Source organism: Equus caballus, chromosome 9, assembly GCF_041296265.1.
Source record: "Equus caballus isolate H_3958 breed thoroughbred chromosome 9, TB-T2T, whole genome shotgun sequence".
NCBI classification, from domain to species: domain Eukaryota; kingdom Metazoa; phylum Chordata; class Mammalia; order Perissodactyla; family Equidae; genus Equus; species Equus caballus.
In genome coordinates, this window is record NC_091692.1 from 21,762,163 (window position 1) to 21,775,670 (window position 13,508).

The following is a 13,508-nucleotide window of genomic DNA, read 5'->3' on the forward strand; positions in this document are numbered from 1 at the left end:
TTTCTTCTGAGATCTCTTTTATAAGTCTTTTTCATTTTCTATGAATTACTATTCAAGAAAATTGAATTTGGTCATATTCTTCCCAAGATGAAATCTGTTCATTGACTCTACATCATCCAGCAGGGCATCCCTGGTGTGACTTGAGTAGGAACAGACATGATAAGATACCAATTCCCTCGTGTGGAGTAGCCAGCCCTCTTGGCCAGTCATTTTTTGCTGGGAGAAAAGTAATTTCCCACAGAGTGTCTTTAAATGTTGGCTTTCTCGATAACTGCCAAGATATGAAATAGGTTGGGAATCACTAGTGTAGGACAGAATCCAAGGTCCCTCAAGGACTGACCCCACTGTTTACTTAGTGAACTGAACATACCCAACTACTCATCACTTTCCAGGTGATCCAGGTTTTCCCCAGGCCTTCCTGAATATTCCATGGTTTTCTCAAGCTTTTTTGACATATTTTTTCCTGTATTTAAAATACATTTTCTTCGTTCCTTTCCTGGTGATGTAATATTCTTCGTATAAGACCGTATTCACATGTCTGAGTAGCTGTGCTTGGTGCCCTGAGACGCAATTAGCCTCTTCTTATTTTTTCTGTGCACTTGAGTCACTTTATACAGACCACTATCTACACTTCACTCTTCTGTAATTATTTACAGGCCTGGCTCACTTATTAGAATGTAAGGTCTCCTGGGAAAGGGATCAAGTCTTATTCATCTTTGTATCCTTGTGGTCTAACACAGAAGTCTTTCGATAACTGTTTCTTGAATGAATGAAAGAATAAATCAATAAAGGATTAGTTATTTAAGCTTGTTTAAAGCTCTAAAATTAAACAATAATATTCTGGGTCTGGACTATAAATACTTTTGGATCTGGACAGGTCAATGACCTCAGAACAAGAAAAGATATGAGAGAAGTGCAGAATCCAGTCCAATATTTAAATGTCTACAAGAATTGGTAACCTACCTAGAATGTAGAAAGAACACAGAATTCTATAGATTTGAAATAGGCAAATGGAATGTCAACAAAGTGTCTGTTGAGTCACATGGGAAGACATTAAAATGTTTTAGAGAGTTAGCAAGTGTAAAAACCACCAAGAAGTAGCAAGTATAAAAACCATCAAGTCAAAAAGGACTCTGAATAGGAGTCTGTCCACTCATCTCTAATGTCATCTGAGTCCTGCTAGATTGTGGGCTGCTAGATTAAGCACAGTTGAAGGGAACAGAATGAGATCTCCTCTTGTTCCACTAACTATAAACAAAAATGTTCTGTAAATCCATTAATGGAAAGTTAGAGTCCTCTCGGAATTTAGGTTCTGCTTCCCAGCTGAAAATACCTTAGTATGTAGCAACCTCAAATTGTTCGAGGTGCTTGTTTATTAGAGAAATGCATTTCCAACACAGGGAATTGACTATAGAGAGAACAAAGTAAGCCAATTCCACAATTTTAATACTCTTATGAAGTACAGATTAGGATTTCGTAATCATTGGGATAATCTGTTTTTACTTGGTATGTAAAATCTTTGTGATTCTTAACATAATCACACAGATTATGCTAGATCTGGCAGATTCACGCTGTAAAACCAATTCAAAATTCAAATTGGATAATTAATTTTATACTTGTGATTTGAGGTTGACAGACATGGGAAAATTTTATTAAATTAGTGTAATACTTAAGAAAATTTAAGATTTAATATATGTATAAGCTTATTTTGTTAGATTTATTGGATTTGCTGGACTAGTTTAAAAATCAATGAGTGTTTTGTTGATTAGGACAAATATTTGAAGGACTTTAGAAGAATGATAATCTTAATGAATTCATGAACGCAGGTTAAATGTTTAAAGGACTTTAGTTTAAATTGTAAATGGAACAGATTATTTAAAGGAATTTAGACTATTGAATTTAAGTAGATCAAATAGTAATTGAAAGTTCAATGGAATATTACTCAGCCTTAGAGAGAAATGAAATTCTGATACGTGCCACAATGTGGATAAACCTTGAAAATATGATAAGTGAAATAAGTCAGACGCAGAAGGACAAATACTGTATGATTCCGTTTATATGAGGTAACTAGAATAGGCAAATACATAGAGACAGAAAGTAGAATAGAGGTTACCAGGGGCTGAGGGGGAGAGAGAGAGAGGAGCTATTGTTTATGGGTACAGAATCCTCTTTGGGATGATGAAAAAGTTCTGGAAATGGCCAGTGGTGATGGTTGCACAACATTGTGAATGTACTAAATGCCACTTAATTGTACACTTAAAAATGTTTAAGTGTTTAATTTTACATTATGTGTATTTTGCCACAAATAAAAAGAAACAAAAAAATCCCAAAAAAGAGATCATTAAAATTTACTAGATTTGTAAATGGAATATGAAAACTTCTATGTAGCATTTAGAGCTTAAGAAAAAACAGGTTTTAAAAATGTTGCCACTTTAATAAATTGCATAGTGATTTTTCTTTTTTTTTTAATTAAGATTGGCACCTGAGCTACCGTCTGTTACCAATCTTCTTCTATTTTTTTCCTTCTTCTTCTTCTCCCTAGAGCCCCCCAGTACATAGTTGTATACTCTAGTGTAGGTCCTTCTGGTTGTGCCATGTGAGATGCCACCTCAGCACGGCTTGATGAGTGGTGCCATGTCCACACCCAGGATCCGAACTGGCGAAACCCTGGGCAGCCAAAGCAGAGCGTGTGAACTTAACCACTTGGCCACGGGGCTGGCCCCACATAGTGATTTTTAAACCCCGAATAGATATAAGTAGAATTTTCTGAGCAGAAAAACTTCCCTAACGGTCATCAGAAAATGCAGTGACTTGGGCCTTCACCTGTTTTCTTGCATCTTTGTTGTCTCAGGAGGAAAACACAGTCAGTATGACATCTTGGCTTCAACTTTAGGACCAGTAACTAAGAGTTTTTGTTTTCCTTCAATAAAAAAGAAACAAATTTAATTTACTTTTCCAAGCAAACATGTAGGTGAATAAATAGAAAGTGAGGCAAATATAGAAACAGAGGAAAAGAAAACAAAACTAAAGTCCCAGCTGTGCACCGTCTTTTCTCTCAACATGTGAAAAAATGGCATGCTTCTCATCATTTTCACGTAGTCTTTCTCCTCAATGCAGGGGTTAAAATTAAGTCCCTGATACAGTCTACCTTTTAATTTACTATTTTGAGAGTCAGCAGGCCAGGAAAGTCCAGATTGCCTTCTGACCCTCCGGAGCATCCAGCATGAAGTGGCTCCTGAAGTCAAAGCCTTTGCTTCGGCTGGAAGCTTCCTCCGGGAAGTGACTTCCTATGCACTTGCTGTTCCTTCTGCCAGGAATTTGCTTTCCTCTGGACATTCACCTCACAGGCTCCTTTCTATCCTTTAGGTCTCACTCCAGTGTCACCTCCTCCAAGTGACCTTTCCAAGCACACAGGTGGCACTTGTATATTTGTGGAATGCCTAAAATGCTCTCCTCCCCCTGCAGTGGTAGAGAACTCCTGCCTCTTTCTCCTGTAGGGTCTCCACCTCTGGGAACCCTTCCCTGACCATACCCTCTTGGATGCTTCTTAGTGCTGTGTGCCTCAAAGGCACTTATCATCCTGTTCTCAGGTCATGTGGTCAACTCTCCTCCAAGCAATCACACAGGGACCCAGCTCCCTTCAACACTGTGGCTCCACCATTTTAACCATGCAGAGTCCAAAGCTTCAATGTTTGTCTGTATCCAACAGGTGGAAAGGGGAAGACCATGGAGAGCCACATGTGGACGTTATTTAGGTGCCAGGCCCGGAAGTGGGCATATCCCTTCTCCTCATGTTCTGTGATCTAGAATTCAATTTCATAGGACTCCTAACTGCAGGGAGGCTGGGAAATGCAGTCCCATTGTGTGCCCGGGAGAAGAACAAACAAATGGGCTTAGCGAATAGCTGGCCAGTCTCTGACACAGACTTGTACATTACATTTGTGAAGGTGGCATCTAATAAACAGGGCTAGGAAATGTTACACGCTTTGCAGTTGATGGAACTATATGGAGAAAAGAAAGCTGTTCTTGCGATGCACCACTAACTGTAATTTGGACTTTCTGTTCTTCTTACAAGCAAAGAGACAGAGTAAGAGCAAGAGCGAACAAAAGAGAGAAAGAAAGAGAGAGAGAGAGAGAGAGAGAGAGAGAGAGGGAGAGAGCGCCTGTTTCCTTCTAGGAGGAAAAAATGTGGACAATACTGAAAGGCTAGTTAGGTAAAATTTAGAATTATTTTACTTTGTACCTCATACAACTTAGAAGGAGAGACAAATGCTTTTACTTCTCCCCTACTGTATTTTCATGTTGGCATCCAAATTATATGAATACTTCCAAATATCTCACTTAGATTCTAGTTTCAATCTTGCTCCCAGAAAGAACACTGAATTATTTTTCTCTTAGTCAATAAAGTACTTACTATAAAGCACATGATGATGTGTGTTCCATATATACCTTTTATTATTGGTTACTTGTATGATATTTCTTCAAAGAAATTATAAAATCGGTTTTCCATCAAATATTTGGTCTATGTATATAGCTCTTGAAAATATTATGTGTCACTTTGCTATCTAAAAGGGATAAGCATCTGTTTTCTTTCGTTTTTTGTTTTTAAATTTACTTTATTGAGGTACAATTGATGTACGAAAAGCTGCACATATTTAAGTGCATAGAATTCAGTGAGTTTGGACATATGAGTACACTCATGGAACCATCACCACAATCAAGGTGGTAGACATATCCATCACCCCCAAAAGTTTCATCGTGTCCTTCTTTTTTTAATTGGTAAGAACGCTTAACATGAGATCTACCCTCAACAAGTTTTTTCTTTTTTTCTTTTTTTTTGTGCCCTCCCCCCACCCCCCCTTTTCCCTGGTAACCACCGATCAGATCTCCTTATCAATATACTAACTTCCACCTATGAGTGGAGTCATATAGAGTTCGTCTTTCTCTGACTGCCTTATTTCGGATAAGCATCTGTTTTATTGTTTGGTTTTACTTTAAAGTGCTTCTGTTTTATTGCCTTATTTTACTTAAAATGCTTCAGTGTAACCAAGGGAGTATAAGCTATTCCCTAGGGATGACCAGTTAACATTTTAAGGACTTAACGATAAATCATCACTCCCCAGGTAGTCAGGGTAAGCACTTCAAAATTTGTTCCCTATGCTTGCATCAGAAATCTGCTTAATTGGCATAAGGATATTAGAATAATTTTCAATTGGTAAAAGAAGTGCTGCTCACGAGATGGGATTGCCTTGCAAAACTCAAGAGATAGGATTGCTTGGAAAGCCAAGAGAACTTTTTCAAGGAAGGAACAGTCAACAGTGACAAAGCCATCAATTGTAATGAAGCTTGATAAGATCTAAGTGAATTAGGAGGTCATTGCTGGCCTTCGAGAGAGCAGAGCATCTCAGTGATGACATAGGACAGAAAGCCTGACAGCAGCAACCAGGAGTGAATAGGAGGTGAGAAAGTGAACACTACTTTGTAGAAAAGTCTGGATGTGGAGGGAAGAAGCACGAGAGACAGGAAAGCTAAATGTATACCAGGTGGGGAGTCAGGGTAATCTCTGTTTTCTTCTTTTTCAAAATTATGTGACTTTATTCAGATGCTGAGGAAAAAGATCCAGTGAGGGGAAGAACCTGGTGAGGGAGAGGGGAGAACGAGAGAAAGACAGACATCCTATGAGACAGAGAGAGAGAGAATCATTACCGGAGCAAAGTGCCTGAATGTGTGGAAGGGATGCACATAGCCACAAAAGCCACAGGACAGAATCGAGACCTCTTTTTTCACCTCAGGAAGAAAATAATCATAGATAAATATAGACACTTCCAATAGGAGAGAGGCCCTGGGGACTTGTGGGAACCCATGCCTACTGGCCTTCATTGTCTTTGCATCAGTCTTACTGGTAGAGAAGGGTGCCAGGAATCACATCACCCCTCTGGGCTTCATTTCCTCATTCTTAAAATGGGGGTAGGGACTCCAAAGTCTCTAAAACGAGGGTAGGGAGCTCTAAGAATGCAGTTTTAAGGGAACTGGAGAAGGCATTGACTAGGAATGAGTGAGAGGACTGGTGGGAGAGGTGGACAGCTCACATGCAACATTGTGAAGTTGCATCAGGGCCAGTGAATACAGGCATGTGCTTCTCTCCAGCGTCAGTGGGCAGCTTAGGAACAGATGTAGAGAAAAGAGGGATCAATGTACCTGCAGTGGGTCTGGCAGAACTATCGCAGTGGGAGGATTGAGAGGGTGGGGGGAGGGGGTGGGATAAGGTATTGAATTTAGATTTAAAATGGAAACGCTCTCATTTAAATGAGAATGCTGTCAGCGGCTCTTCCCCCTGGGGGGAATCCTAAATTTTCCCACTAACAGCCCAGAATAAAACCATTGCACAAGATCCACATAAAATCCTTACAGCCCGTTTTTTTCTCACTGTGCATTTAGGATGCCATGATGGTGTGAATTTTGTTATGTTATTCTGCTCCCTCATAATCACATCTGGTTCCCAAATCCCTCATCTTCCATTCTGGACCATCTGGATGGCAGATCCTTTATTCTTCCTTTTCGACTTAAGGACATGCTACACGGCTTTGGGCTATTGGTAACGGTGGTGAGAACCTGGGAGCTCCAACCTGTCTGGAGCAGGGATGTAGGGAGTGGTGGTTACACCTTCCACCAGCAGGTGGGCATTTGTGTAGAGGACTTTCTTTAGGTGTGAGGCTGATGTGTCACATTCCATCAACTATTGATCTGGATCAGAGGAATCAAGATGTTTTGAAACAGCTGTTGATATTTACCATTCATAAATGAATGAAGAATAAAATATGATGCACTTGATTGCACCTTGAGATAACCCCACAGAGACAGGGGGCATCATCTATAGAGCTGCAATGTTAGAGCTCAGGGTACCTTTGGGATCTCCTAAAAGAGCTAGACATTCGCAGAACTAGGATTGCCTTCATTTAAGTAATTACTAACATCCCGTTCAAACTGAAACAGAGAAAATTAAAATCCCCTCTGGAGGGTAGGTGTTCTCTGCTTGCTGGTGTCAACTTTTTGTCAAAACAGGCCACAATTAGTAGCCAATGAAAATTTCCATGGGATATAAGTGCACAAACATTTATATCTTATTGTGAATTAATCAGATTTTTTTCTATAGTGTAGGAAACTTAAATTTTCATAAGGTGTGAGGAAAGAGATATGAGAAATAATGTAAAGACAAGGGGGCAATTTCCCTACTATATATTTTGTACAACAAATATTCACTGATTTCCTATGATGTTCCACGTACTGGACCACGTCCTGGGATCCTGGAGTGGGTAAGATATGATTCCTCTCCTCTACAAGTGGGGAATGCAGTTAATTAAAAAATAAATTGAGCACAGGTTCAGAGACATACTCAGGGTACTGGGGCACGGGGGAGAGGTTATCCTTGGGAAGAACGTTAAAGAACATTTGGTTATTGGATGTGGGAGATGAAGGAAGAGTCAAGGAATATGCCCAAGTTTCTAGCTTGTGTGAGAGGTGATCATTTGTATAAATGGAGATAGAGAAGAGAAAAGGAAGAAATTGTCTCCCATCTCTGCCAATGGAAATCCTAAACATCCTTTTGAGTCCATTTGTAAATTTATTCATTCAATAATCACTCATTATCTTTGTATAGAGTATCTGTTATGTCAGGAAATGGGCTGGGTGCTGGGGATATTATGACTTTTAAAAATTACAGTTGTGTTAAATGTTTCCAAGGAAAAAGTACATTGTGCAATGAAAGCATGTAAGGATATACCACAGGTGCCCTTATTTAGCCTGGGAAGGACGAGAGAAAGTGGTAGGATTTGGGAAAAGATAATTAAGTGAGATCTGAAGAATGTACAGTTAGCGAATCATCACAGGGAGGAGTCCTCTCTGAAAGAGTGTGATGTGAGGAGGTGTGAGGCGGTGTGAAAGAGCTTGGTGGATTTGGGAAAACAGATGTGGCTAGAGATGAGGATGTGAGGAGAGCAGAAAATATGGCTGTGGATAGCCCCTAGGCAGGCTGAATTACTGGAGTCCTGGTTTGGAGGGATAGGCAATAGCCTGGGCTCCACTTTGCTGAGAGTTTAGCACTGATTTTGAGACCAATTCTAGTAAAAGAGCTTCTCTCTCTTGCCCCCATGGAGAGTCCCCAATTGGCTCACTTGTTTGAATAATTGGGTATTTATGATATTCTTTTTTAGAGAGACTGTCTTGATAACCTACCCAAGAGCTGTAATCTTATTTCTGAACCATAGCACTATAGCTGGAATCCTAGTCTGTGCTGCCTAATCTTCCCATGTGTGGGCTGGCCGAGATCCCCACACTGCTGGTCCCGACTCATTAAATGTTGGTCTATCCTTTTGGTCATATTTTGCAGTTGAAGTCACCCTGCAAGTCCATTTACTTTCCAAGTCCTTGTTCCCTCGAGGATGTCCAGGATTGGACAAACTCAAGCTCTTACTCTGATGTGGGATAGTGGAGGTTTAATCCACCTCCTTATATCTCAACCTTCAAAATTACAAAAAATCCATCCAATTATGTTAAAGACATACAGGACCTCCGTTTACCAAAGATAAATATTTGTAAATGCCTCAGGCATCGAAATAAATTCTAAACATAAAAGAGTATCATTTCATCAAATTTGAGAACCTTAGGGTTTTGAAATAGATTTTGAAAAATGAATTGCTGGGCCAGTATAAACTGAACAAACATTTCTTCATTAGATGCTATATGCAAGGCCTTTTTCTAAGCTCTAGGGTTGCATCAGGTGACGAAGCTCTTCCCCTCAGAGACCTTCTATTCTAGTAGAAAGATTAGCTAGTAATTTTGCAGCTATTTGGCAGAGTCATCTCAGCAAATTAGAGGAAATGGTTTAGGCTCTAAATCTGAGGTGTGGCGAGGATAGTTCCATGCAACTCACCAGATACTTACCAAAAGAAATTTATACCCTCTGAGAACCAGTAGATTCTTAATGACTTATTGGACAAATACTGTGATTCCTCGAAATGTTGACTGTGACTACAGGATCATCCTTACCTGAGTCTCACACGTTTCTCCATCTTTGACTCTCACAAAAGTCTCCTGTCCCTTTTCCCTCTAATATCCGTATATTGGATATATTCGTATCCTCAAATATCCATATATTGCAAGGCTCACAAGACAACAGGCAAGCTTTCTATTCTGAGGATCATCCAGGCCTCTGTGTCTTTCACCCCTTCCCCTAGTTCCTGACCTTTGGGTCACTCTCCTTCTTTAAGACTTCTTCATAGATTACAAAGGGAGGAAGGAAAACTTGGAAACTAACATTCAAACTAATGTTTCTCTTCCATTAACTTCTCTAGTAAATTCTTAGGAGGAGATAAGGTTATTTTTATTTCCAATTCACATCATTAGTGTGGTAATATCACCTTTTCTTCCTAAAAGGAACTCATAGGCAGACAGGCAAATACATGAACATGAGCCTGCAGGAGCCACGACTACAGTGGAGATACGGTATGTTTTTCCAGTAGTCATGCTTCCTTCCACTGAAAAGTTCCCCAAAAGTATATGGCAAGGGTCACATTGTTGCATAAAGAACTATTATGAGTTTTTCAATGTAAAATATGGAACCCACATCTGAAGGGTTCATTTCCTTTTCAAAAACTAACTGTTAGGGCTTCCAATGTGTATAGATTTCTCCCACCATTCAACTTGTACAACCCAGACTAGCCTCTGTGGGCCCAAAGGGATGTCCCAGGTACAATTTGCAAACTCATAGCAGAAGGAGTAGAACCAGCAACAGATCCTCTGAAAAAGTCTGGCAATATTTATCTAAGGTAGTACCATTTTTCAGCATCTTTTGCCTCGCCTCCCTACTTCCCTGAGTTAAAAACACTCTTTTTAGTAAGTCTGACAAGATAGTAACAAGCCCACAAGTTCATTTTCAGCAGTAGAGGATTCACAAACAAGATGTTGACAGGTTTTTATGATTACAGATTCCAAATATCCTGGTCTCACAAAAGTGTTCATAAAGATTGATAGATATTATAAAAAGAAGTAAGAAATGGAACCAAGAGATATAAATAGGCTTTTTCATTAGAGTGAATGATGGAAAGTATTGACCTCACCTAGCGGTACTCTTCCTTTTGTGAGCTTTTTATTTCATTGTCTTTGACCTGCAATCACGGTCTTTATAAGAAATAGTTAGCAAAAGAGTCTGAAAGGTAACTAAGAAGCCAGGTGGCTGGAAATAAATGTTTCCTCAAGCATTTATTACCCTTCAGAAACGTCCATCAGCTGAAATTTTCGTCCCGTAGAACCACTTAAGCAGTGCAGAGGAGAGAAGCGGGTAGCCGTTATTAATTTTTAAGGCTGGCTGACAGCTTTCAGTCCAAGAATAAGGCTTAGCTTTGCATTTTGAATAATGCAGAGATTTTCATTAGTTAGAATAGGAATCGAAATGATAAATGATATATTGTCTGCCAAAATACTGTGACATTACAGAAAATATTTGCAGTTACCTTTCAGAATAAGCTTTCCAGAAGTATACTTAGACAAATTGGAAAGGTACCAGTACTGTTGTCTTATTTTGTGTTTAAATTTTGGAAAAACAATTCAAAGGACACATCTTCTTGACTGTGGGTTGGTAATGTCATGTCCAAAGGGCAGTTCATTATTGCACCTAAAAGCTAAGTGTAGGCACAAATTGTGCTAGCCCACGAGATCATTGCAATCACTTTCAGACATTTCCTTTTGCTCCCATCTGCCTTCTGAAGACTCTGGGACAATTTAATTACAAATGCACTTTTGATTCCTTCTTCTTTCAATAAAAAATGTAAAATTACTCTCATTGGAGAACTATCAGACTAAAAGGTTTGTGATTGCTTTCCACTGTCATCTCTCTTCCAGCAGATTATCATGTCAGGTTGGTCTAGGGCATATTCTTTTTTTTTTTCTGAGGACTCAAGACTCTTTCTGACTTTAAGTATTATTTGAATTGGTGGTAACACAACTACTATATCCAGATGTCTCTTGGTAATTTAATGTATGGCCTTAGAAACAAACACTAGAATTAAACCATTAATAGAATAGACTGTTAGCAGCTGCTTCAATCCCAATTTGATGCACATTAAAATAGCTGATTCAGAGATTTTATAGAGAAACTTAAGTTAATTAAAGACACCAGGGTCCACGGAACCACAATATCTGCCAGTAGCAATACAGTCCATATACACTGATGTTATTTCTTTAAAAGAAGGCAGCTGGAAGGTCAAAAAACGTTTACCCGATTTAGATGAGCATTTGATTTTGCGTGTCGTTTTCTATTTCCCAGTTTTGCTTAAAATCACAAGCCTCAAAGAAAAGCTTTTCTATATTCTATTAGACAAAAGAAGGCTATTGATTAATCTGTCTTTTCTCACACAATAAGGTAGGATGGAGCCTCCAACCAGTTCAGTGAGAAGAAAAAGAAAGAGGATGCTTTGGTACCTACTGGAAAATACCATAAGGGATTCAGCTGAGATTTGTCATTCAAAGTACTAATTTTTTGAAGTGTTTAATCAGCCCCATTTCTAATAATTTCCTTTAGGTTCCAGTTCCAGTTAAAATTGTTTGTGCTTAGCCAGTTGTTTTTGGCTGTGCAGCCTGTCTTAGCCGTGAGTGGGAAGCACACTGCTGATTTTCTGTACATCAATTTTGTTAGATTGGGGAACTACTAATGAAATTCCTGAAAATATACGTTGTGAAAGTAACCTCATAGTGGGAAGTGCTGCCATTATAACTGCACTTTTGAAATGTCAGAAACTTTCAGGCTCACCTAGCATTAAAAAAAAATACCTGCAGGCAAGCATAAAAGATATGATGCAGTATGTTTGCGTGTTTTCACTGCCTGATGAGTTGAATCTCAGGGTCTAATATTTCTTCCGTGTGGTCAAATAAATTGAGATGAGAGCTCATTGTCAACTGGATTCAAGTTCATATATCATGAACTGCATCATTTGGTGGGAAGAATTCATCAGATCCCTCTGGAGTTGCGTTCTAGAAAGAAGTTATAATGGCCAGCTAGACACTCACCCGTATTTTGTTAAAGAGTCAAATTTTCAACTCAGACGGTAGATGCAATGACATAAACAAATCTCCAGGATGGTTGGGTGTGATTTGTTTATCTATAATAATTTAATCTTTTAATAATTTAAAATTTTCTTTGCTATTTCATGAGCCCATAACAGAGTTGTGCCAAGAAGTGCCTTAGACATTAGCAAGCACTCAATAAATGCCAGTTGTTGACTTATGTTGTTAAATCTCCTCCCACGTAACTTCAGGTCACATGTGTCTTTCTTTTGAGTGTTCTGCTAAAACATGACTACTTAGCTTTTTAGAGTCCACTAATTCATTTTCAGCATCTCTTGTTTTAGGGTTTTTTTATTGAGGAAGATTAGCCCTGAGCTAACATCCACCACCAATTCTCCCCTTTTTGCTGAGGAAGGTTGGCCCTGAGCTAACATCTGTGCCCATCTTCCTCTACTTTATATGTGGGACGCCTGTCACAGAATGGCTTGGTAAGTGGTACATACATCCACGCTCAGGATACGAACCTGTTTTTTTTATTTGCATCTCACCTTGAAAGACGTCATTTTTAGCTTTCTTAGAGCATTTTATATAGTTTATATACATATAAATCTTGCTATAATGTATTGTTGTACTGACGTTATCGCTATTAGTTAGACTTCAGTATTCTGTAGGCAGCATCCTTACAATTGGATGGATAAAACAACCCCTAATCTTCTACTCAGCATAATATGGAGGTCTCTGATGAAGAGTTGTTAAGACATGATATGCCAGCAATCGGTGGGCTTCTGTGTCTTTGGGCATCCTCCCATGAAACTTGGATGGAGAGTTTCAATATTTAGTGCCATTTTATTTGTGTGCAGTTTAGTTTGTAAATGTTTTTAATGTAACTTTACTATGCTGAGTTCAATCATTTTAAATTCCAAATATGAAAGATTTTACAGCCCTGTAATGATGAGTTTTGGAAGCTATATCTCATGCAAAATAAACCCTCAAGCAGCTATAACAGTACTTACAAGTGTCCTCTTCTTCCATGAAAATACTGATCACATAACAGGCATACACAAAACCAACCAACTGCAAAGAAGAAAAAAAACGTACTTTAAGACTCAATGTTAAATGACCATAATTAAAGAGCCTATATAATCCAATAGATAAAGATAAAGAATATATGGTAGTAATGTCTATGAATTTGTAATAGAAAAAACCTTGCTTTTAAATAAGAGCTCTGATTTTAACAAGGCTTTTCATTTCTACTTAGCTTTAATAGCTTTCTAAAAAAATATACAGGAGTGGGGAAAAATCAATTTCTAGATGTTTCACTTAGATTTTGATTTGAGATTTACAGTTCTTATATTTTAAAGTTACCACAGATTATTGAGAACATATGTTTTTTAAGTTTTAACTATTTATAGAGCAATTTTTAGCAGCACTCATTATTACTACAACTCTTT

At 38.6% G+C, this 13,508-nt stretch overlaps 1 protein-coding gene across 2 annotated transcripts in view; it reads right to left on the minus strand.

Moving 5' to 3' along the window:
- The window catches only part of NKAIN3 (sodium/potassium transporting ATPase interacting 3), a 613,676-nt gene that overhangs the window by 26,399 nt on the left and 573,769 nt on the right, over nt 1-13,508 (minus strand). For both annotated transcript variants that reach the window (XM_023648539.2, XM_023648540.2), the window contains exon 5: nt 13,071-13,131. In XM_023648539.2, coding sequence (XP_023504307.1) covers nt 13,071-13,131 — 61 coding nt within the window. The remainder of the gene's footprint in view (nt 1-13,070; nt 13,132-13,508) is intronic.